This window comes from Ctenocephalides felis, unplaced genomic scaffold (assembly GCF_003426905.1).
Source record: "Ctenocephalides felis isolate EL2017-DRISC unplaced genomic scaffold, ASM342690v1 CF-g0.4_SCAFFOLD_01170, whole genome shotgun sequence".
NCBI classification, from domain to species: Eukaryota; Metazoa; Arthropoda; class Insecta; order Siphonaptera; family Pulicidae; genus Ctenocephalides; species Ctenocephalides felis.
This window is the reverse complement of record NW_020537324.1, coordinates 37,697,186-37,724,492: the sequence shown is the minus strand read 5'-3', so window position 1 is coordinate 37,724,492 and position 27,307 is coordinate 37,697,186. Positions and strand designations below refer to the sequence as shown.

General features: G+C 29.7%; 1 protein-coding gene across 1 annotated transcript in view; it reads left to right on the top strand.

The window, feature by feature from the left end:
* Positions 1-2,242: 2,242 nt before the first annotated feature.
* Positions 2,243-27,307, top strand: part of LOC113367192 — a 114,824-nt gene continuing 89,759 nt past the window's right edge. The window contains exons 1-6 of the mRNA XM_026608821.1: positions 2,243-2,324; positions 6,094-6,330; positions 9,765-9,815; positions 22,015-22,144; positions 22,213-22,376; positions 26,296-26,463. Coding sequence (XP_026464606.1) covers positions 6,095-6,330; positions 9,765-9,815; positions 22,015-22,144; positions 22,213-22,376; positions 26,296-26,463 — 749 coding nt within the window. The 5' untranslated portion in view covers positions 2,243-2,324; position 6,094. The remainder of the gene's footprint in view (positions 2,325-6,093; positions 6,331-9,764; positions 9,816-22,014; positions 22,145-22,212; positions 22,377-26,295; positions 26,464-27,307) is intronic.

Genomic DNA, 27,307 nt, shown 5'->3' with positions numbered 1-27,307 from the left:
TCTTGTGCTTTCATTTGAGATATATAACTTCAAGTGGCAATTTGGTATCATACTGCTTTATATCGAGCTTGGATGAAGTTGGAATCAAACCCGAGACTCGTTGGTGCTATTCCACGTCTTTACAGTGTCTGGTTGGAAATCATATAATTTTTTCGTCTATATTGAACATATTTGTTTCCTGATGTAGAATCCAGTTTGGACACGGGACTGGTGTTTGTAAAAGAGCGTTAAATTATATAATTTCATGTCCAAGTGCTACGCAAGCATTTATTTTTTTTTGGAGTTATAGTAGCAGAGTTTACAAAAATTGTGTCAGGTAGATATACTGCTACGTTTAAAAATAATGATGTTAAGGTTAAATATGATATATCAATTTCATAATTATATTGCTTATATGACTTGCAATTATGAAGAAATCTTTCATTAGCCGCGAACAAAGTCACGCAAATGGACCAAACTTGACAGACCATAATGTTTGTCAAGGTTGTTTATCAAATCCAGAATTTAGTAACACCAACGACGCACGAAATAAATCTCATGTTAATTTTCAACATATTTATGAAACTTAATTTTATGTGAAACACGGTAATTAATTTCAATATTATCAAATAAATAAAAATATAAATAAGTAATATCAACTAATTTTAATTAATTTATACGCGACCATAGTAAATACTTTATAAAATATTTTATTTTTTTTAATTTATTTTGTATTATTTTTGTTCTATATTTTAGTTTAGTGCATTTGTTTATTCATAATAATATGCATATTACATAAAACTAATAAATAATAAAATGCTCTTTAATGTTTTTTCAAACTAAAAAAATAATTAATTTTTAAAAATAAAATAATTAACATATTAATATGAACTATATAAATAATCCCGTAATCATTATGTTAATGAAATTAAAAATATAATTTATTCAACAAAAAATTTAAATTTTCATTGTTGACTTCATTAAAATGAATAATATATAATTTTTTTCAACAGTGATTTGAAAAAACAATTGAATATAAAATAAAGTTTTTTTTATTCAGGACAAATGAGAATATAGATATGTAATAATAATTTATTTCTTAAATGATAGTTAATTTTTCTTTATTGAGATTATAAATTGTATAGGGAGACTGGGTACGATTGTGCCAGGGTACGGTAGCGACAGCTGTAATAACAGCTAAATCATGTTGATTTTGAGATATGGTCCAAAGAAAAAGAAATAAAGTATGTTTATTCGAACAAGTTTCCATTATTGCATTCAGTCAGCAAAACAAAATATGGAAGAGAAAGAAAAAATAAAAATTAAATACAAGAGAAAAAATGTACAAAGATTTCTTGATAACTTTGTTTAAAAAAATATGTTTTGTTATATATATTATATTAGTATTTGTCATATTATTTTCATAAACTTTGTTTAAATAATTATGTTATGTTGTATTACATATTTCTGATAATAAAAATCGTTATATACAATTCTGGTTTTTATATCTGTTGTTTTTTAACCTATATTTATGCCTGTCACAACCGTCCTGGAATGGGAACGTCTGAGACACTCATATGAGTATCTTTTTTCTTGTATGATTTGTTCTTATGACTAAATCCATCGTGTTTAGAGTCAGTACTTTCCATGTAGATAATAGTTCAAATTACCATTTAATTTACTTTTTTCTCAGCTAGCTATTAAATCAACAATATCATTGCTGATAAAAAAAAGTAGCACAACCCAGTCTCCCCTAATATAGATTAAAATCTATAGTGTCCACTTCAAATTGGTTAAACATAAAGAATATTCAACAACATCAGATGAAAATTGTGCAATAGAATTATCATTTACAAATTTTCAAATTTAAAATAAATTTTATCACAATAACAGATATTTTTGAATAAAAATTTACTTAAACATACTTTGAGTGAGTATGTTTACATGGTTTAAGCTTATTTATATTAACTGTATATATGATTACATGAATATACGAGTATGCAATTACACATAAACATTTACATACACATAAACAAAATTGTGATAAATTTATTTTCTAATAGTCTTAATGATATCAATCCTCCACTGATTTTTATTTAGTGAAGTGATCGGCCGAGTGTAAGCGTTGTTGATGCAACTAAACTCGTACTCATAGTTATACATGATGATGTTTGTAATTTAATTGTAGTGGAATCAGTGAGGTTGACTCTCAAACAAAATATATTATAACAATAAATTTCTTTGTGTTATTCGTTTATTATTTTATTAAAAGTTAGTGAATGCTGCGCCTTACTGTATTTTAGTTATATTGATAATTTTGGATTTGAATTACAGTGTTAATATAAGTAAGTTTACCAACCGTTTTGAACTGTATATATATATATATATATATATATATATATATATATAAGGTGGTAGAGTCTTGGATTTGTAAATATTTTATAGCGCTTCGAACAAAGAATCCAAAATGTCATAAAAAACAGAAAAGCTTTTTAAAAAGCCATTTCTTTATTTATTTACTACGTCTACGTTTTGGAACTAAGTACACTCCATCCAGTTAAATATATAGTTTGTTTAAATCTTACCAAGACCATGTTTCTTGATAGATGTCCTGAGGATGGAACGTACCTAGTTCCGAAACGTCGACAGTAAACAAATGAAGAAATGTTTTTCTAAAGACATTTTTGTTTTTTATTACTTCTTGGATATATTTATATATATATATATATATTTGTGTGTGTGTGTTATATAATTAAGAAGGGATATTCTTAAAATAGAAAATTTATGTCGAACCACGAGTGAGTATCCAACGACAGCTAGCGAACCGTAAAATTGTGTTGTAATTTAATTTTATATAACTAAATAATTAAAAGCAATACTGATCGAACTCATGTTTATTCTTTTTATTTGCAAAACACCGTTCTTAATATACAAAATATAATATTGGATTTTAAATTAGGCGTTTATCACAATTTATTTAACTAAATAAATTTGTTAAGTATTTTCACCAAGATTATACACAAGTGTGGTACTAATTGCAAATCCTTTGTGCGACCTTTTTATTGTTTTCTGAGAAATTTGGAAATACTGTCTAAATAAAAGAGATTTGAGTTCAGCATGTTGAGTTTATTAACTTCCGTAGGGCAGTTATAGTAATGGACCGAAAATCGAAAATGAAAATTTTTGCACTTCTCGACGTTTTGAAGGTTTCTGAACATTCTAGCGTACCTAAAAAAAAACTGGATGTGTTTGTGTGTGTGTGTTTTGTGTGTCCGCATTTTTTACGTTTACGTTTTCCGGCGCACGGATCAACCGATTTGAATGGTTCAAAAAACATTTGATTCCTATCGATAGGGTGATGTGTTGATTAGTTTTTGGCAAAGACAGGTCCAGCCGTTTCAGAGATACGAAGCAAAGGGTGCAGAAAATAAAAATCAAGTTTTTGAGGTGACGGAGCATCCGATTTGAATGATCCAAACAACATTCAATACGCAATGATTGGGAGAAATGGTGATTAGTTTTTGGCCAGTCGTTTCGGAGATACGGAGCTGAATGTGCAACAAAATGCAGTTTTTGAGAGAACTAATCATCCACTTTATAAAAACTTTTTGCTTCTATTGACGACACAATTGCTTTTGGGAAAAGAAATTTTTTTTATTTCATTTTTTTTTAATTTCAAAAAAATATATTTGTAATTCTTAATTCCAGCTAGTGTTAAAAATATTTCTTATAGACTTCAAATAAATAATTTTAACATAATTAGACAATGCTCTTTATTTTAAGTCCGATTAATTAAGCTAAATAAACGTCGTTGTCTAATTTAAAGCTATACACAAAGCTATATACAAAATAAAAATAAAAATGATGAAAGTTACAGTATTTATTACAATCTATTTGAAAACATTAAATATTCCTCAAATTTTCATCAAGGCTTAATGCACGAAACCATTCATCACTAGTTACTTATCATATATTATGTATTTTAAGTATGATCTGATAATTGAGTTTATTTTTAAAGATACGGTAAATCCGAACTAAAACAATTACATAATGCTATAATAAAAAATATACTTTCTGCACATCACATTCAAATGGGGGCAAACGGAAGGCACTAAATCACGCAATATTTGAATTAGCATTGCATTTTTTATATTGAAAATAGGATAAAAATGAAGCATTTAAGTTATTGTAATAAAGAATATAAAGACAGCTTAATAAACTTTTTAGCTAAATTTGCAACAAAATTAAAAACAAACGGCAAATAGAATATTTATAATATAAAATGATTTGTCTTCGATATGTCAACATAAGATTAAAATTTGTTGACATTGATTTCAGTCACATAGTCAAGAAAATGTTGTACAAATCGTTCCGTCTCTTAAAATGTATCAGTAATATTGTCGAATGGCCTGCAGTGCGTGGAGTGCATTAGATTAAATATTTCTTATGAAAATAAAGATAGCAGAATAAGTCTAAAAGAATTAATAAGATATGTAGTGCAAATATTTGTTTGTTTATTTAACTGTCTGTAGTGATTTATAAAATAGATTTTTGAATTCTCATAGGGTAAGTTATTGTAATCTACGTGCATTTTTTTGCATATTTGTACGTTTGAGGGGTTTCTTACGATATTTAGAATATCTTAAAAAAAATCGATGTGTGTACGCATGTATGTGTACAATTTTTCGTGCACGATTTCGAGAGATCGGATCAACCGACTTGAATTACTTAAAAAACATCCGATTTCTAGTGACTGGGAGTGCCGATAGTCTAACTAAATCATTCTTAACTTATTTATGGGATCTCAAAAACTGCTGAACCTGTTTCCACAAAAATGTTATCAATTTTTATTCCGTCAATTCAAGTACAATATTTTTAATTCGGACTAAATTCAATGCGGACGACCTGTTCTCCAAATTGAATTGCCATTTTTGCACTTTTTGACCCATAACTTTGAAACGGGTGGACCTTTACCAAAATCTAATCGACGAAGGTCCAGCCGTTTCAAAGATATGGGTCAAAAAGTGCAAAAATGGCAATTCAATTTGGAGAACAGGTCGTCAAAATTTATATAAAGGTCTCGTGAACTAAGCAACAGTGCTCACAACCACGAAAACTAACGATAGAAAATACTTATGTTAAGCATTTTCAAACGTTGGCGTTTTTCTCCTGTTAGCAACGTAGTAGGAATCAAGGTGATAGCAGGTTATGCATCTATTTTCCTGTACTTTCAAATATTGTTATGGAAAAACTTGTAACTTTACTAGATTTTGTTATATATAAACGGAACGGAGTATATTAGTTAAGTTTATGGCACGTTGTGTATGGCAGAAGAAGTAAAATGTCTATAGACTACTATAATTATGAAAGATACTAATTGTACTTGTTTATTTGTTTCCATCTCCTGACGTTTGGATGAATGATCTTTAGACTAACCACTAGCCAGTTGGTTGGCATATTTTACGAATTGCCAGTTGGGGAGTTTTGTTCCCAAATGCAGATCAGAATAATTTATTAGAACACTTTCATTCAAAGGCTATTCAAGATATTTGACTATGTCTGACTGAGGTACTTTTTTGCTAATTGCATAGAAATGCCTCGGCCGATCGTCGCGCAAAATATTTAACTGCTGTCATCATCGAGATACATCGAATAGCTTTTAAATTTTTGAAATAGGTTCAGGCGTTTTTGAACGCACATATACCCACACACATACTTTTTCCAAATTTGGTCTCATTCGATTCAGAATGGCTTGAAACGTCGATAAAACATAAAATTAGCAAAACAGATTTTGTCGCGAAAACAATAACTTATCCTTCGGCAAATTAAATAGTGGAATGAATCCAATTTGGTGTTTCGATAGATAATTGTGAAAGGATTTTTAAAAGTCAAGAAAGTATATTGGTCTCAGCTCTATCTAGGCCGATAAAAGAATCTAGTATTGTTCCTAAAATTATTTTAAACTGAAATGTTCATGAACCTGTCTTGAATTTATTTTTCATGAATTTATATTAGAATTAATTAATTACTAGGAAACATTTTTTTATAATTACAAAAGAAGGGTTTTCTAAACTAAAGGTCTACAGATAGTAATTATTGTTTATTAAATTTCAGCATGGCAAATTCTGAGAGAGAGAATACATTGAAAGAGGTATTGCCCGATCTTCTGAAACATGCCGATCTGTGTGAAAATTATAAAATAGAAAAGTTGAAACAAATTATAATGAATGATGTTTCTAGTGACAATAATTTCATGATAAGCTCACTATTTACATGCACTGTTCTATTTGAAGATAACAAAGAACTAAAACTGGTTATTAAAATATTGGACCAGGATGAATTTGTTCAAAAGTAAGTATATTCATTCATATTGCATGTTCATTCATATTTATATGGTAATATATGCATGTTATGCAAAGTTTATATAAATATATATATATATATATATATATATATATATATATATATAAAATTGTGAGTATCTTACAACCGATTCATATATTTTAGAATTAGTCAAAAAAAAAAGTTGGAACAAACTAAAATCATAAATCAAAGTTCTATGCAGAATCTAAATAAAACTAGTTGGCATTTTGCCTTGAAGCAAGTTACATGAACTTCAGTTCACAATAAGCAGAAGGCAATGTGGTCACTAATTAAATCAGAAATTTGTGTAAATAATCCACTTAACCAATAAAAAATAATTTATGAGAGATTAAAAGCATTCCGAGTAGATTTATTACACTTAATTGAACACGAATGAGTACGTTAACTCGGAGTATTTTCTAAAAGCAAAATTTCAAAAATCAATGATTTTTATAATTGAACCAGTTTCCGTAGGGCTTTGGCGGTTTAGTATGTTCATTAAGACCAAGAACTCTATCGTTATATCAAGTGAATCGTCTACTTTTAATTTTAACAAACGTCAAAAAAAATCATTATATCAAACTTTGATGAATTTTTAAAATTAAACTACTTGTCGTAAGGCAGTAATATTTCAGTAAGTTCTATAAGACCATGATATATATCGCCAAAAATAGTACTGTAGAAATTGGCTTAAATTTTTTTTCAACAGTTAATTACAAGAAAACGGCTTGGTAGATTTTTATCTTAAACTAATCAGTACCATTCCATATCTTTCGAACAGTTTTTGATTTTTTAAAATCGATTCGGTAGTATGAGCTTAAATGTCGACGAAAAATTTAACACTTTTTTCCAAATTACAACGAAACGGCTCGGCAGATCGTCGCACAAAACTGACAAACGATAACTCTCACCAACATACATCAAATGGCTTTTAAATTTCTGAAATCGGTTGAGGAAACGTCGATGAAAGGTCTAATTATGACAAACGCCAAAATTAAGAATGATTCTAATTTTTGCTAACTTTGACAAATTTTTAAAATTAAACAATTTGTCGTAGGGCCGTAATATTTTAGTATGATCTCTATAAGACTATGGTATTAACCGTTAAAAAAAAATCATGAAAATCGCCGAAATTTTTTTTAACACTTTATTACAAGAAAATGGCCGATCTTTACCAAAAACTAATCAGCACGATTCCCAACCAATATCTTTCGAACGGTTTTTGAATTTTCAAATTATTTTTCACTTTTCTGCTATTTACAAAGAAACGGCTTGGCTGATCGTCACGCTAAATTGATACACGCAAGTCCTCATCGAGATACATCGAATGGCTTTTAAATTTTTAAAATCGATTCAGCCGTTTTTGAGAAAACGTCGATTTACGGCGAAAAATCTGTTCACAAATTCATTCGATTCAGAATGGCTTGAATGTCGAGAAAATATAAAATTAGCGAATCTGATTTTTTTATGAAAACATAAACTTTTTCCTCGGGAAGTTAAAAAAATATTGTTCTCCATATGAATATAATGTAAATAGAAACTGTCAGTTTCTAATGTAATACAAACTAACTATTATTAATGAGCATTGAACAAAATATTTAGTCTGGTAAAACTTTTGAAGAAGACATCTTACAATATTAACTTTCATAACAAATTTTAAAAAATTAACTTTTAAAATTAAATATTAAATAATACAGTTCAGACGACTAAAGAATAATATGAAATTGTGGACAAACAAAAACAACAGAACATCAAATTAAAAAGACAACGCAATACTCTACGAATCAATAATTTAAAACTTATAATTACATTAATATAAAAGTAAAATTTCTTTTAATTAAAGCGTTTTTCAATCAAGACCGTTGATAAAGCTACAAGTCAACCTGGTCTTTCAATTGACCAAATTATTCAACATACACAAAAAACATATATGATCTGTTCACGAAGTTTTCGTATTATTTCCGTGTTATTCTGTATTATAGATGTCGAATTCCCACAATTCAAAATATAAACTAGTTGGTATTGGTATTTTGCTTTGAGGCAAGTAATGAACTTCTGGAAATGTAAGAATAATCGACTTAATCAATAAAAAATAAATTAATTTATGAGTGATTATAAGTATACCGAGTGGATTTATTACACATCATTGCAACGAACGAACGAACACGTTGTTAACTTCGGAGTATTTTTTAAAAGCAAATTTTCAAAAATCAATAATTTTTATATTTGAAACAGTTTTCTTCCGTAGGACTTAATGGTTTACTATGTTCAAGACCAACTCATTTTCTCAAACTTTGATGAATTTTTAAAATTAAACTACTTGTCGTAAGGCCGTAATATTTCAGTAGTTCTATAAGACCATGATATATATCGTCAAAAAAGTTCCATGAAAATCGGCTTAAATTTTTTTTCAACAGTTAATTACAAGAAAACGGTTCTGTAGATTTTCACCTAAAACTGATCAGTAACATTCCCAACTAATATTTTTCGAACAGTTTTTTGATTTTTTTAAAATCGGTTCGGTAGTATGAGCTTAAATGTGGACGAAAGGTTTAACACTTTTTTCCAAATCACAAAGAAACGGCTCGGCCGATCGTCGCACAAAACTGACAAACGATGATCATCATCGAGATACATCAAATGCTTTTTAAATATCTGAAATCGGTTTAGGCCGTTTTGAGCAAACGTCGATAAAGTTCTAATTTTGACAAATGCCAAAGAACTACTATACTAATTTTTGCAAACTTTGACGAATTTTAAAAGCTAAACCAGTTGCCGTAGGGCCATAATATTTTAGTATGATCTAGAAGATTGTGGTATCTACCGTCAAAAAATAATCATAAAAATCGTCGATTTTTTTTTTTTGTAAAACTTTATTACAAGAAAACGGCCCGCCGATCTCTACCAAAACTAATCAGCACCATACCCACCATATCTTTCGAACAGTTTTTGAATTTTCGAAATCTGATCAGAATTGCGGGCTAAAACGTAGACGAAAATTTTTTCACTTTTCTGCGATTTATAAAGAACGGCTTGGTCGATTGTCGCACAAACTGACAAACAATATCCCTCATCGAGATACATCGAATGGCTTTTAAATTTTTGAAATCGGTCCAGCCTTTTCGAGAAAACGTCGATTTACGGCAAAAATCTGTTCACAACACACACACACATACTTTTTCCAAATTTGGTCTCATTCGATTCAGAATGGCTTGAAACGCCGAAAAAATAAAATTAGCGATTTGGATTTTTTTATGAAACATAAACTTCTCCTTTGGGAAGTTAACAAGGACTTTTCGTATAGAAACTAAAATCGTAATTTAATTTTTATTAAGCATCATTCTTTTAAATCCCATTAAGCTATAATTTACTAAAATTTAATGGCGTAATTATAAATTTGCTAATGAAATTTGTCTATGCAGGTCATTTGGTATGGATAGATGTTTGCTAACGAAATTGTTGCTTATAACACGGTGATCGACAGTTTTGGATTTGAAAACTTTATTTCCTCGATGTTATTATTTTTCTGAACATGGAACACCAATCATCATAATGCAGGATACGAGTCGACGGCTATCGTATGACAGATACAATGACCTGGCTGTCTAAAGAGCACTTTCTATTGCTGGTATGCAATCAATTAACTAATTATATATACATGTATATATATTATATATATATATATATAAAGCGAGAGGTTTTTCTTCAGATGGTGAAATAGTATGATAAATTGTTTCTTGGGCATCCATCCAATAATTTAAAAAACAGTTTTAATGCAAAATGTTTAATTAAGAGAACAACGTTGCGGGTCCAGATTTGACCCATCTTCAGTGCTACAAATAAATATATCGGGGTTACAAATTAAAACAATATAAAAAATATATAAAAAGATACATAATTACAGACAAAAATAAGTAGAACCAATGTATATGAAAAGTATATATGAAAAAACAACATAAAAATAAAACAAATGTAAAGAGACTCACCATACAAATAAATTTTTAAAAAATATAACACAAACAAACACACACAAATTGTAGCGAAAAATAAGTATGAAAATAAATTGAAAAAACATCAATTTATGAAAATTTTTGAAAATTGTAAAAATTAAAATAAATAATATGTTTTATTATGAAAAGGCTTATTCCAAAACACATCTTGTTAGTTTGGAGACAGAGTTACGTGTGTGTAAACGAAAGTAAAATGTAGGCCTACGTGTTTGCAGCGGAAAATAGTGGAAACTGTATCGTCATCAATGGATGAGAGAACGGGATAGAGAGAATTTTAGAGGTTACAGTTATGAAGAATTTTCCAGCGATCATGCGCAAGGAACATAGAATTTTTTTTTAATGTGTAAGTCATCCATAATCAGACGGTTGAACAAAGCTGGATCAAATGAAATATGTGGATCAAAATAAAAATATAGAAACATAATAAAACCAAGACAGCACAATGTAAAAAATATGTGAATAGAGAATTATATTAAGAAAAAGTATAGATATTAACTGAAAACGATAAAAGTTAAAAAGCAAGTTATTATATAAACAATTATAACAAACATATATATGTATATATACGCAACATAATATTGTACATATGCATACACATACACAAAACATACTAACATAAACAACCACATGCACACATGCAATTACAACATATATGTAAAATCCAAATATGCACACAAATGCAACATATATGCCCATACATGTATATCAACAAACAAAAACATGTATAAATGTACCAATTGCATATACATACATACACTATACATATACATATACATATATCTATATATATAATATATAAAATATATAATCATATATATATATACACATAAAGAATTGTTAGAAGTATTGCGATATTGAAAAATTGTTCGAAGCATCTCGTAAATATTGCAAAGAGAAGCCGAATCAAAACGTTTGTTAATAGTAGGTAATATTTGTATAAAAATACTCTCAGCAAACTTCCTGCGTAAAGTGTTGGCTTCTCGATGAATAATTCTTGGATTGGTGGTATTAAAAGAATGTTTAAAGTTGGAGACATGTTCGGTGATCATGGTTTTATTTTGTTTCCTGTTAAGACTGTTAAGTTCGTGTTGGCGTATTCTTTTTGAGAGAAATTGTGAAGTTTCTCCAAACATAACAACTTGAACAATCATTACAATCAATGACATATACAACGTTTGACGTGCGGGAAATAGGGGTAGGAGTTTTTAAATTAGTGTATAAGTCTGAGAGAGTGTGTCCAGTCGAACCACTAGCTTCAGACCAACGGACGAAAAAAGTTTTTTTCCATGAGTGGAAAAGGCAATCGATGTACGGTAATGAGATGAAGGATTGAGAGATAGTGAATTTTCAGGAACAGGGTTAAGGGTTTGTGAAGTGATGCTATTTGTTGTGAATGGGAGGTAAATGAGGAAGATGTACGGAATTTATCTCGAAGAAATGGTAATCTATTATTAATTACTGAGCGTAAAAGTTGTAGTGGATAGGAATTATTTTGAAGGGTAGAATATATCAAATTGATATTTTTTTCCCAATGTGATGGATGAGAAAGAAGGATGGCATGGTCTAGTAAGTTGATGATAGATGCAATCTTAGTCGATTTGGGGTGATAGGAATGGTAGTTTAAATAACGTCCAGACCAAGTGGATTTTTGATACCAACATGTAGTGATGGAGCCGTTATTTATAAAAAGGGTAATATCTAAAAAATTAATGGAGTTGTTAAGTTGGGTCTCTACGGTAAAACAAAGGTGTGTGTCGAAATTATTAAAAGAATTTAGGAAATTGGTTATGTTATAAGTAGGAATGCAAGTTAAAATGTCATCAACGTAACGTTTGTAAAAAAGAGGTACATAAGACAAGGTATTAAGTGTAGAGTTCTCTAGGAACTGCATACAAAGTTCAGCAAGTGGGGCACTCAAACTGGAACCCATTGGAGTGCCAAATTTTTGTTTAAAAAAACAGTCGTTGAACGAAAAATAAGTATTAGAAATAATGAATTTAATACATTTCAGGAACCAAGAAAAATTAAAATCTGTGTGTTTACTAATATCAACCCATTTATGGTCTATGGCAGAAAGAATAAGGTCAGGTGAAATGTTAGTAAAGAGGGAAACAACATCTAAACTTATAAAGGAAAAATCAGATGGTACAATGAGGGAGTTAAGTTTGGGAATGAGCTCGAAAGAATTTTTTACAAAATGTGGAGAATCATGAGTGATATTGGATAAAATTGAACTAATGAATTTGGATAATTTGCAAAGAGGGGAATTTAAGTCAGCAACTATTGGTCGAAGAGGAAAACCGTCTTTGTGGATTTTGGTAAGACAATAAAGTTTTGGGGAAATGGGATTGTAGGTTTTTAATTGTAGAGAGAGAGGTTTGGGAATTTGCTTGTTTTCTATAAGTGAATCAATTAATTTCAAAGTATTCCGATTTATAAGGTCGGTGGGATCTGAATTTAAAGGTTCGTAAATGTTTGTATCAGCTAGGAGGGTCATGGATTTGAAAATATAGTCAACTTTGTTCATGATAACAGTGATGTTACCCTTGTCTGCCCTGGTAACAACAATTTCTGGGTGTTGTTTGATAAAGGATTTGCAAAAGTGGATGTCCTTGAGTAATTCTTTATGTTGATGAATGTTAGAAATGTCAAATTTGAAAAAAGAATTAAGTTGGTTGCAAAAAATAGATTTAATGCGGTTTTTTTCATTAATATCTTTTAAATTACGTAAGCTGTATTCTAAAGAGCTAAGTGTTTTGACAAAATTAAACGATTTTTTCTGTTGTGGAATGGAAAATTTAGGACCTAGTGCTAAAATGTTCAAAACATTGGGTGGGATTTCTAAATCGGAAATGTTTTTTACCCATTTATTGATGATATCAGGGTTTATATTTATTTTGGATTCGTTTGTCTTTTTCGAATAAAGGTTGTTGAATTTTTTTATAAAGGATTTTTTTGACATATTAAAAGCATTATTGAATCTAGAGTTTTCGAAATCCAAAAAATTGTTAATGTCAATATGATTATTAAAAGTGGAAAATAAGGATTGGATGTTATAATTTAAAGATTTATTTATGTTATCAATAGAAGTAATGCAATGTTTGATTTCTAGATTCAGCAACATAAAAGAGAAAGAAAGCTTTTTATTTTTAAATTAATTGGAATTTAGATGATCAAAGTTTGTTAATTTGAAATCAAAGGATTTTGGTAGAAGTTTTTCTTTGCGACAACGAAGTAAAAAAGTTCTTTTGTTGGTGACGATAGCCAGTTTTGAGAAAAGATTTGAAATAGTTTTAAATAATATGAGTTTAGTAGGTCCATAGCAATGGAAAATGTACTCGAAAAAAGATGGAAAAGAGTAAGGAATACAATTTGTAAAACTATTATGAAAATAATTGTTGTAACGGTAAATTGACGAATTAATGCAATTATTATAACTCTGTGTGTAAGTTGGAAAATGATAAGAGAAACGATTATAATTATGTCTTACCTTATTTGTATGGAGAGCACTATTTACATATATAGCATTGAAATTATAATTATTTTGAAAATTCATGTTGTTAAAAATTAAAAAACACTTGTAAAAGTTCTTGAAAAATCTTGGAATTTGTAACTTCCGTGTAGTATTGGTTCTGAGTGTCCTAACAAAAAGGTCTTGATATGTAGTCTTGCAAAAAATCTTGAGGAAATTTGTTAGGTCTTGAAACATGTAGAATATTTGAAAAAACAGTGTCTTGAGATAGACAAAAATCTTGATTATTTTAGGTTGAAATTGTCCAATTTTTCAGCCCTTGGATTATATAAAGCGAGAGGTTTTTCTTCAGATGGTGAAATAGTATGATAAAAATTGTTTCTTGGGCATCCATCCAATAATTTAAAAAAACAGTTTTAATGCAAAATGTTTTAATTAAGAGAACATACGTTTCGGGTCCAGATTTGACCCATCTTCAGTGCTACAAATAAATATATCGGGGTTACAAATTAAAACAATATAAAATAATATAAAAGATACATAATTACAGACAAAAATAAGTAGAACCAATGTATATGAAAGTATATATGAAAAACAACATAAAATAAAAAATGTAAAGAACTCACCATACAAATAAATTTTTAAAAAAATATAACACAAAGAACAACACAAATTGTAACGAAAAAATAAGTATGAAAATAAATTGAAAAAACATCAAATCATGAAAATTTTTGAAAATTGTAAAAATTAAAATAAATAATATGTTTTATTAATAAAAAGGCTTATTCCAAAACACATCTTGTTAGTTTGGAGACAGAGTTACGTGTGTGTAAACAAAAGTAAAATGTAGGCCTACGTGTTTGCAGCGGAAAATAGTGGAAACTGTATCGTCAATGGATGAGAGAACGGGATAGAGAGAATTTTAGAGGTTACAGTTATGAAGAATTTTCCAGCGATCATGCGCAAGGAACATAGAATTTTTTTTTAAATGTGTAAGTCATCCATAATCAGACGGTTGAACAAAGCTGGATCAAAATGAAATATACGGATCAAAATAAAAATATAGAAACATAATAAAACCAAGACAGCACAATGTAAAAAATATGTGAATAGAGAATTATATTAAGAAAAAGTATAGATATTAACTGAAAACGATAAAAGTTAAAAAGCAAGTTATTATATAAACAATTATAACAAAACATATATATGTATATATACGCAACATAATAATTGTACATATGCATACACATACACAAAACATAACTAACATAAACGACCACATGCACACATGCAATTACAACATATATGTAAAATCCAAATATGCACACAAATGCAACATATATGCCCATACATGTATATCAACAAACAAAAACATGTATAAATGTACATATACACATACATAAATATACGCATACATACATACATATATATATATATATAAATATATATATATATATATACATATATATATATAACATAAAAGAATTGTTAGGAAGTATTGCGAATATTGAAAAAATTGTTCGAAGCATCTCGGTAAATATTGCAAAGAGAAGCCGAATCAAAACGTTTGTTAATAGTAGGTAATATTTGTATAAAAATACTCTCAGCAAACTTCCTGCGTAAAGTGTTGGCTTCTCGATGAATAATTCTTGGATTGGTGATATTAAAAGAATGTTTAAAGTTGGAGACATGTTCGGTGATCATGGTTTTATTTTGTTTCCTGTTAAGACTGTTAAGTTCGTGTTGGCGTATTCTTTTTGAGAGAAATTGTGAAGTTTCTCCAACATAACAACTTGAACAATCATTACAATCAATGACATAACAACGTTTGACGTGCGGGAAATAGGGGTAGGAGTTCTCTTAATTAAAACATTTTGCATTAAAACTGTTTTTTTAAATTATTGGATGGATGCCCAAGAAACAATTTTTATCATACTATTTCACCATCTGAAAAAAAACCTCTCGCTTTATATAATCCAAGGGCTGAAAAATTGGACAATTTCAACCTAAAATAATCAAGATTTTTTGTCTATCTCAAGACACTGTTTTTTCAAATATTCTACATGTTTCAAGACCTAACAAATTTCCTCAAGATTTTTTGCAAGACTACATATCAAGACCTTTTTGTTAGGACACTCAGAACCAATACTACACGGAAGTTACAAATTCCAAGATTTTTCAAGAACTTTTACAAGTGTTTTTTAATTTTTAACAACATGAATTTTCAAAATAATTATAATTTCAATGCTATATATGTAAATAGTGCTCTCCATACAAATAAGGTAAGACATAATTATAATCGTTTCTCTTATCATTTTCCAACTTACACACAGAGTTATAATAATTGCATTAATTCGTCAATTTTACCGTTACAACAATTATTTTCATAATAGTTTTACAAATTGTATTCCTTACTCTTTTCCATCTTTTTTCGAGTACATTTTCCATTGCTATGGACCTACTAAACTCATATTATTTAAAACTATTTCAAATCTTTTCTCAAAACTGGCTATCGTCACCAACAAAAGAACTTTTTTACTTCGTTGTCGCAAAGAAAAACTTCTACCAAAATCCTTTGATTTCAAATTAACAAACTTTGATCATCTAAATTCCAATTATTTTAAAAATAAAAAGCTTTCTTTCTCTTTTATGTTGCTGAATCTAGAAATCAAACATTGCATTACTTCTATTGATAACATAAATAAATCTTTAAATTATAACATCCAATCCTTATTTTCCACTTTTAATAATCATATTGACATTAACAATTTTTTGGATTTCGAAAACTCTAGATTCAATAATGCTTTTAATATGTCAAAAAAATCCTTTATAAAAAAATTCAACAACCTTTATTCGAAAAAGACAAACGAATCCAAAATAAATATAAACCCTGATATCATCAATAAATGGGTAAAAAACATTTCCGATTTAGAAATCCCACCCAATGTTTTGAACATTTTAGCACTAGGTCCTAAATTTTCCATTCCACAACAGAAAAAATCGTTTAATTTTGTCAAAACACTTAGCTCTTTAGAATACAGCTTACGTAATTTAAAAGATATCAATGAAAAAAACCGCATTAAATCTATTTTTTGCAACCAACTTAATTCTTTTTTCAAATTTGACATTTCTAACATTCATCAACATAAAGAATTACTCAAGGACATCCACTTTTGCAAATCCTTTATCAAACAACACCCAGAAATTGTTGTTACCAGGGCAGACAAGGGTAACATCACTGTTATCATGAACAAAGTTGACTATATTTCCAAATCCATGACCCTCCTAGCTGATACAAACATTTACGAACCTTTAAATTCAGATCCCACCGACCTTATAAATCGGAATACTTTGAAATTAATTGATTCACTTATAGAAAACAAGCAAATTCCCAAACCTCTCTCTCTACAATTAAAAACCTACAATCCCATTTCCCCAAAACTTTATTGTCTTACCAAAATCCACAAAGACGGTTTTCCTCTTCGACCAATAGTTGCTGACTTAAATTCCCCTCTTTGCAAATTATCCAAATTCATTAGTTCAATTTTATCCAATATCACTCATGATTCTCCACATTTTGTAAAAAATTCTTTCGAGCTCATTCCCAAACTTAACTCCCTCATTGTACCATCTGATTTTTCCTTTATAAGTTTAGATGTTGTTTCCCTCTTTACTAACATTTCACCTGACCTTATTCTTTCTGCCATAGACCATAAATGGGTTGATATTAGTAAACACACAGATTTTAATTTTTCTTGGTTCCTGAAATGTATTAAATTCATTATTTCTAATACTTATTTTTCGTTCAACGACTGTTTTTTTAAACAAAAATTTGGCACTCCAATGGGTTCCAGTTTGAGTGCCCCACTTGCTGAACTTTGTATGCAGTTCCTAGAGAACTCTACACTTAATACCTTGTCTTATGTACCTCTTTTTTACAAACGTTACGTTGATGACATTTTAACTTGCATTCCTACTTATAACATAACCAATTTCCTAAATTCTTTTAATAATTTCGACACACACCTTTGTTTTACCGTAGAGACCCAACTTAACAACTCCATTAATTTTTTAGATATTACCCTTTTTATAAATAACGGCTCCATCACTACATGTTGGTATCAAAAATCCACTTGGTCTGGACGTTATTTAAACTACCATTCCTATCACCCCAAATCGACTAAGATTGCATCTATCATCAACTTACTAGACCATGCCATCCTTCTTTCTCATCCATCACATTGGGAAAAAAATATCAATTTGATATATTCTACCCTTCAAAATAATTCCTATCCACTACAACTTTTACGCTCAGTAATTAATAATAGATTACCATTTCTTCGTAATAAATTCCGTACATCTTCCTCATTTACCTCCCATTCACAACAAAATAGCATCACTTCACAAACCCTTAACCCTGTTCCTGAAAATTCACTATCTCTCAATTCCTTCATCTCATTACCGTACATCGATTGCCTTTTCCACTCATGGAAAAAACTTTTTTCGTCCGTTGGTCTGAAGCTAGTGTGTTCGACTGGACACACTCTCTCAGACTTATACACTAATTTAAAAACTCCTACCCCTATTTCCCGCACGTCAAACGTTGTATATGTCATTGATTGTAATGATTGTTCAAGTTGTTATGTTGGAGAAACTTCACAATTTCTCTCAAAAAGAATACGCCAACACGAACTTAACAGTCTTAACAGGAAACAAAATAAAACCATGATCACCGAACATGTCTCCAACTTTAAACATTCTTTTAATATCGCCAATCCAAGAATTATTCATCGAGAAGCCAACACTTTACGCAGGAAGTTTGCTGAGAGTATTTTTATACAAATATTACCTACTATTAACAAACGTTTTGATTCGGCTTCTCTTTGCAATATTTACCGAGATGCTTCGAACAATTTTTTCAATATTCGCAATACTTCCTAACAATTCTTTTATGTTATATATATATATGTATATATATATATATATTTATATATATATATATATGTATGTATGTATGCGTATATTTATGTATGTGTATATGTACATTTATACATGTTTTTGTTTGTTGATATACATGTATGGGCATATATGTTGCATTTGTGTGCATATTTGGATTTTACATATATGTTGTAATTGCATGTGTGCATGTGGTCGTTTATGTTAGTTATGTTTTGTGTATGTGTATGCATATGTACAATTATTATGTTGCGTATATATACATATATATGTTTTGTTATAATTGTTTATATAATAACTTGCTTTTTAACTTTTATCGTTTTCAGTTAATATCTATACTTTTTCTTAATATAATTCTCTATTCACATATTTTTTACATTGTGCTGTCTTGGTTTTATTATGTTTCTATATTTTTATTTTGATCCGTATATTTCATTTTGATCCAGCTTTGTTCAACCGTCTGATTATGGATGACTTACACATTTAAAAAAAATTTCTATGTTCCTTGCGCATGATCGCTGGAAAATTCTTCATAACTGTAACCTCTAAAATTCTCTCTATCCCGTTCTCTCATCCATTGACGATACAGTTTCCACTATTTTCCGCTGCAAACACGTAGGCCTACATTTCACTTTCGTTTACACACACGTAACTCTGTCTCCAAACTAACAAGATGTGTTTTGGAATAAGCCTTTTTATAATAAAACATATTATTTATTTTAATTTTTACAATTTTCAAAAATTTTCATAAAATTGATGTTTTTTCAATTTATTTTCATACTTATTTTTTCGCTACAATTTTGTGTTGTGCTTTGTGTTATATTTTTTTAAAAATTTATTTGTATGGTGAGTCTCTTTACATTTGTTTTATTTTATGTTGTTTTTTCATATATACTTTTCATATACATTGGTTCTACTTATTTTTGTCTGTAATTATGTATCTTTTATATTATTTTTTATATTGTTTTAATTTGTAACCCCGATATATTTATTTGTAGCACTGAAGATGGGTCAAATCTGGACCCGAAACGTATGTTCTCTTAATTAAAACATTTTGCATTAAAACTGTTTTTTTAAATTATTGGATGGATGCCCAAGAAACAATTTTTATCATATATATATATATATATATATATATATATATATATACAATGATACACACGTGTGCGTGTGATGGATCCATAGACCTTATACTACATTGTATATGTGAAAATACAATATTTATTGGCACAATTTTTATTATAATAAATTATGAATGTGAAGTGAGGTTATTTCGAATTGGTATGAACAAAAATGTAAATAATCTAAAGCATCTTTGAGCTTTATTTGTGCTGAATAGAAGACTTATTTGATTCATATATATTTCATATATGGGTCAATCTTTCACAAACCGCACACCGACCAGATCTTGACATTTGAACATTGTCTGATTTTTTTTTATAGATATTAAACATAAAACCATCTGACACGTATTTCAGGATTTTTTTTATTGAAATATGGATGATGTGCTCAATTTCAATGTATTATTTTTATTATATTTTACTCATATTAAGGTCAACTTTGTTATAATTAAAAAAAAAGTTTTTGCATTTTTCTTAACAATAACAACCTCTAGATATTCACTAAAGTTTTACCTAACCTTCTCTCAACTCGAAACGATTGAAAAAAAACTTTTTTTTCTGCTGCAAAATTCTTTTTTACAATTTGTTGGAGACTTTGTTACATCAAAAGATGTTAAATATTTTCGAGCGCAAGTCACGCTTTCCACGCCAGGAATCTCAAAGACTTGTACGCATTTGTCACTTTCGAATGCTCATCTTATTGTTTTTTGTTGAAAAATATTTTATAAATTTGTTTATGGAGACAAATGAATATATATAAAAAAAATATTAGGGGAGAACAGCGCTTAAAGGTCCGCGTGTAAAAGTTCCACTACCCATATCTCAAAAACAAATAAAGTTAGGAACTTTTTAATAACAATATTTTGAAGAAGGAGGACTTTTAAGTTAGATTCAACCATTTTTTCTAATTAACGAAATATATTTTTCAGCTATTTTCCCGAAATTTGTCATCTTTTCCTTTTAGCCCTTATCCTGGGTAAAAAGTACAGCCATCGTGCAAACAGATACAATACCTTATTCTTAATTTTTAAAGAATTTTACGAAATATTAGCTCATGGGCATATCTTTTACAAAGAATTCACCATATATAACTTTGATTTGTTCATATTCATAAGCAGAGTTGGTATTACTCTTAATTTATCCATTGTAAAAGTGCTTTTTTCTAACTTAATTTTTTTTTTCACATTTTTTTTACTGTTCACACCTTTGCCAGCTTGAAGGTTTAGTTGGTCTTTTTTACACCACTCACATGTAAGCTTTCATTGAGATAATTGAAAAATCTCTCTACTTTTAAATATTGCTGTTATGAAGTTCCTAACTTAACTTGTTTTTGGGATATTAGTAGTGAACCTTATAACCCGCGGACATTCAAGTTCCGCTCTCCCCTAATATATTGTTTTTCGACTATATTCATGCTCCAGAAACAAAATCATAAAATATTTTTCAACCATAAAACAGTATGTAAGAAGGGCATTCGGAAGTGACAAATGAGTACAAGTCTTTGTACCCGGCGTGGAAAACGCGACTCGCGCTAAAAAATATTTAATACCTTTCGATGTAACGAGTTTCCAACAAATTGTGAAAAAAAATTTGTAGCAGAAAAAAAATTGTTTTAATTGATTCAAGTTGGGGGAAGGGCGAATAAAACCTTTGTGAATATTCAGGGGCTTTTATTGCTAAGAAAATTCCAAAAACATTTTGTTTAATTATTATAAAGTTGACTTCAATATGAGTAAAATAAAAAAAATACTGTTGCGATCAGCACAACTAGAAATAATTAATTTGACGCAAAGGGTGTTGAATACAATTGTCATGCATTCTGATTGCTATTGAAAATAAAATTAAACAAAAAAAAATTGAGAAAATCATCAACATTTCAATTGTAAATATTAACAAAAACAAATTCTTCAGCAAACTCTGGAATTTATATCTGTAAAAATTTATTTACTTTCACGATTTGTGAAAGAATACCAATTGCATTTCTATGTCCTACAAATATATTGTATGTGTTGCAGTTAATAAACTAGGAATGTTTCATGGAAGAGCTTATACAATGAAAGAAAAGAATTTCAAAAAAATTTCAACATATTTGTGGTTTGCTTCAAGAAATTAGATATCAGGATCCTCCAGAAGACTCCAACTTGAATTTGACCTATGATATTTGTGCACAACGTGGATTGAAGAATTTACGAAATGAATATCCTGATGACGATAATATGCAAAAATTTGTTACTGAAATTCAGGTGCCAATTACTAATATGATGCTTATTTTACAAATTATTTACGCTTAATTTTTTCTATTTCTTTTTAGAGATTATTTGAAAAAGCTCTTGATTATGCCAGAGACCTTATTAAACCTTCAGGTCTATTATCTGTTATATGCCATGGTGATTACCTAAGAAATAATGTCATGTACAAATATGATGATACAAATCAACCTATAGATTTGATGATGCTTGATCTGCAGACATTTCGGTACGTCAACAAGAATAATATTTTGTTTTTATGCTTTAAAAATTACTTTTCGAACTGATTTGATGTTCATGTCATGAGAGAATGCATTTAGTTTTTTTTTTTAATTTTTATTTTCAATAGCAATCAGAATACATGACTATTCTATGAGCTATTTGGCTTATGTCATTCACTCACACACATACACACACACTTGCAAACACACATATAAATTTATCGGATCAATATTACAATCATATTTAGAGAATCACTTCAATAAATGATTCAATTATTCTGTTCATATTATCTAAGGTTCCTCCATATTATCTTCGTGCAGCTTCTTCTTCAGTCTTCTTGAAGTTGATGTCTCAAGAAGCTGAGTGACTATATGGTTTGAATGATGTTGTAGTTTTTGAAAATGTTTTATACTGTTGATTTGTATTATTCTGTTTATAAAATCAATATGAAGATCGTCGTGTAAAGTTTTATTACTAACAAACCACGGAGCATCAGTAATCTGCCTCAATATTTTCGATTGGGCACGTTGCATTAACGCTATGTTGGATTTGCTTGCACAGCTCCACAATTTAATGCCATAAGTCTATATGGGTTTTATTACTGCCTTGTAAATTAGAAGTTTATTATCAATCGACAAAATTGACTTGCGTCCCAGTAGCCAGTATAGTTCAGCGGTTCTAATTTTTATAGTATTTAATTTGGCGCGAATATGGTCCTTCCACGTGAGCCTGCGATCTAAATGCATACCTAAGTATTTGACGCATTCGGTGCTTGGAATTGCTTGGCCATAAAAATGTACTCCTGGGCATGTTGTCTTGTTCAGTGTAAATGTTATATGATTAGACTTGCTCTCATTTATTTTTATTCTTCATTTTTTTTGTCCAATCCTCTATAACATTTAGATGCCTTTGTAAAATTAGCGAAGCCTTAGATGCATCAGCATGTGTCGAAAGAACTGCTATGTCGTCAGCAAATGTAACTGTTGTGGTTGATCGTAAAGTTGGAAAATCACTAGTGAATAGGATATATAAAAATGGCACCAAAACACTGCCTTGTGGAACTCCTGCCTCAATCTGATGAGATATTGAGGTTTCAGTGTTGACCCATACTTTGAATTTCCTATTGGCGAGATAAGATTCTAGAATATTATAATAACCACATGGAGGTAGAGATCTAATCTTCGATAAAAGTCCCTTGTGCCACACCTTATCGAAAGCCTGGCTCACATCTAGAAACACTGCAGAACAGAATTGTTTGGCCTCGAAGGTATTGTTGATGACTCTTACGATTCTGTGGCACTGTTGAATTGTAGAGTGTTGACTCCGAAAGCCAAATTGATGTTCTGGAAATATATTCGCGCTAGTTAGGATATGTTGAAGCAGGAGTTTTTCGAGCACTTTTGAAACAATTGGTAGAAGGCTGATTGGTCTATATGAGATAACCATATTAGGATCTTTTCCGCTTTTATGGATCATTTTTACTACAGATGTTTTGTAGAGAGTTGGCCAATAATTTAATCTAATTATTGAGTTGAATATATACGTTAGAAGGATGAATCCCTTCTTTGGCAGTTCTTTCAACATTTTTGCCGTCACTAAATCGTAACCTGGAGATTTATTATTTTTCAGTTTACTTATCTCTTCAATTATAATCTTTAATGAAAAGAACTTTATGCTGTTCATTGAGTTGTGAGAAGGAATCATATTTGAGCTAAGGCCCGCTGCGTTAGAGTAATCTGGGTTCGGTTTGAAAACTGCACTTAAATAATGAGCAAATAAATTAGCTTTTTCTGCATCACTCCTAGCCCAAGATAGATTGCTGTCATCCCATCTAACAGGCGGATTTTGAATACGTGGTTTTAATTTGTTTTTAATTTAGAATTTTTTTTCAATCTGGATTTTAGTTTATTGCTTAAGTTATTGTATGTGTTCTTATCCGATGGAAAGTGAGTTGACTGCCATTTGCGTCTAGCTTTCCTTTTCTCTGAGATTAAATTTTTAATTTCAAAAGATAGAGGTTGATCCTGTTGAACTGTTGTTTCTGGAGTAGCAGTTAAAGTAGCATCATGAAGTGTTTTATTAAATTTGTCAATAGCAGAGTCAACTTCCAATGAGTTCTTAAGACTAATTTTGAGATCAGTATTGTTTTCTATTTTGCAGCGGTATAGTTCCCAGTTTGTTTTTCTCGAATGAAGTCTATAAGGTTTACAAACATTGATAATTGTAGAACAGATAGTAGCAGTTATAGGTGAGTGATCTGAAGAGAGATCGTAGCTTGAATGAACATCTGTGTACCTTGAGTTTAAGCCTTTGATTATGAAGAAATCCAATAAATCGGGCTTCTTCATTGGGTCAGTTGGCCAGTAAGTCGGAGTGCCCGTGGAAAGAGTACCATAGTTTTGTTGGACAATAACTTCATACAGTTTTCTTCCTTTTGGATTAATCAGTCTTAATGCATTTAGTAAAAGACTAAAAATGGTTAAATTGGATAACTGTGTTGGCTGGAGTCGAGCAGAAAGAGCATCAGTATAGAATGAGAGTTTAGATCAAACAGTTTGAAGCACAACTCAACGACGGACTCGTTTCTGATGCTATTATGTAGAAAGGAAATGAAGAAAACTTGCATATTTATTTCTTTTCTCTAGAAAAAGAGTTTAATGATGTCCTTGTGATTTTATAAATGTTTCGGGGTTGAAAAGACCTCCAGTTTAGATATGCGTGTGGAAAGAATTGGTAGAATAGCTATCAGATTGTTAATGTTTTAAAGATAGTTTCTACTAATCTATTAATAAGTCAAAAACTGGAAACTTCAAAAGAGAAATCATGACATCTATAAATTAGATGTCTTGTGACTGAAAAAGGTTAGAGGGCTGAGGACTCTTTTCGGATTGCTTCTCAATATACATATTGTATTTTACATGAGACAAGTTCAAAAGAAGAGACGCAATTTTAGTAATAAATATAACGATGAGTAGTGTGCTAATTGTGATTTTCATTTGTGTTTGTAAGTGAAATTCTGGTGATTCAGGTGCATATGCCCATAATAAGTAATTGTACAAACATGAAAGATACATGTTGGCTCTTGGCGGCAGAGGAGGGTTAACGCATAAATACTTTGGAACATCGATTTGCTATAAAACCTAGGATAAGCCAGAAAATAATTCTAAAGCGCAAAAGGTACATTAATACGGATTCAAGAATGTATCTACACAAATCTTTCCGAACAAATAAACGACGAAAAACTGTAGATATTATTTGATACTTCAGGAAACAAAAAGAAGAGGTTGGACGATTACACAGATCCACAAAAAGGTGGAAAATTGAAAATAGAAGAGGACGTTGGCAAAAGTTATTGTTTTGTGGAAGAATTAGATTAAAAAAATTTGCGATATATAAAATTTTTTCCGACAATATTGTGATAGAGAAATAGGAAAACATGATCGAAGACGGCCATGAACCATGCACTAGAAGTAGTTTTTACATATGAAGATGATCACTCTTTACAAGAAGGCCAAAACCGAATATCTAGATACTGACTGTTGTATCTTTAAATTTATTACGCCAACAACTATATTTTTGTGTAGAGAATTTTTCGATTAGGGGTAAAAATTAGCTAGAGCAATATGAAGGCATCATATATTTTTATGCGATGAAATCATTCTATAAAATCATATCGAAAAACTGGTGTGATATCGATATTTATTGGCCTATTTTGTCACTACATCTATAGATACTTCGAACTTATCGTGTGACAGTTGCATTTAGTTCCTTTTCAGAGTAATTTAAATTACACATTAAACCCAATTTTTCTCTGACTCGTGGAGAAAAGAATTGAAATGCTATATTAACAAGACATTATTGAATATTACCTTATCATAATATTATTACTATTATTATTATATTTATACAAATGCTTTATATTTTAGGTATGCATCTCCTGCAACGGATTTGTCTGTATTTTTATTTATGCATTATGATGGCAAGCAACTGATTGAAGACTGGGATTATTTCTTTAGTGAATATCATAAAGCGCTGGTAAATGAACTCAGCATTGGATTGGATAGGCCGATTAATGATCTCCCTGGCTGCTACAGGTTCGTAAAAATAATAATAAAAACCATTTGATTTATTTGCTTGTATTATATAAAATTCATTGGTCTTACTTTGCTGTATTTATATCCTCTGACTACATACATATTTAATTTACATATGGGGTAGATCGGGGCACAAAGGTCCAATTTGCAATAATTTCATAACAAATAACACATATCAAACAACTATCTGATTATGTTCAATACTTCCAGCTAATTCATCATTCTAGAAATGTGTTTTTTTGCTGTTTTTCAAAAATGTGTAACCAGATTCTTTTACCCGGGGTTAATTGGGGCGGCCAGTGAACAACATGTCTAATGTTTTATTTTAATCTTAAAGAGGTTTTACACAATATTAGCTGCATTATTCAACAAATGCAAAATATAAATTTCATGGATGCATTTTTTGCAGAGATAGCACTGTAAATAATTTTGATCTAGTTTTTCATCAGAAATATTAACCAGCAGAGTAGAAATAACTATTTATATAATTTTTTTTCTTGTGAAATTGCTTATTTTAACTTGATTTACTTTTTTATTTGCTATTTTTTATTTTTCACAACTTTACCAGTGTGAAGGTTTTCAGTTGGTCCCTTCTACGCCACCCAGATGTAAGCTTTTTAACTCCTGGATCTAACTTAAAATTAACAATACATCTTATAAACCAAATAAATAACGAATATTAACTTCTCGTAGGGTAGTTATAGTAATGGGCCAAAAATCGAAAATATAAATGTTCGCATATCTTCACGATTTGAAGGTTTCTGAACATTTTAGTATACCTCAGAAAAAATGGATGAGTGTGCATGTTATTTTTTTTTTCAAAAATTTTTTTGTATGTCGAAAA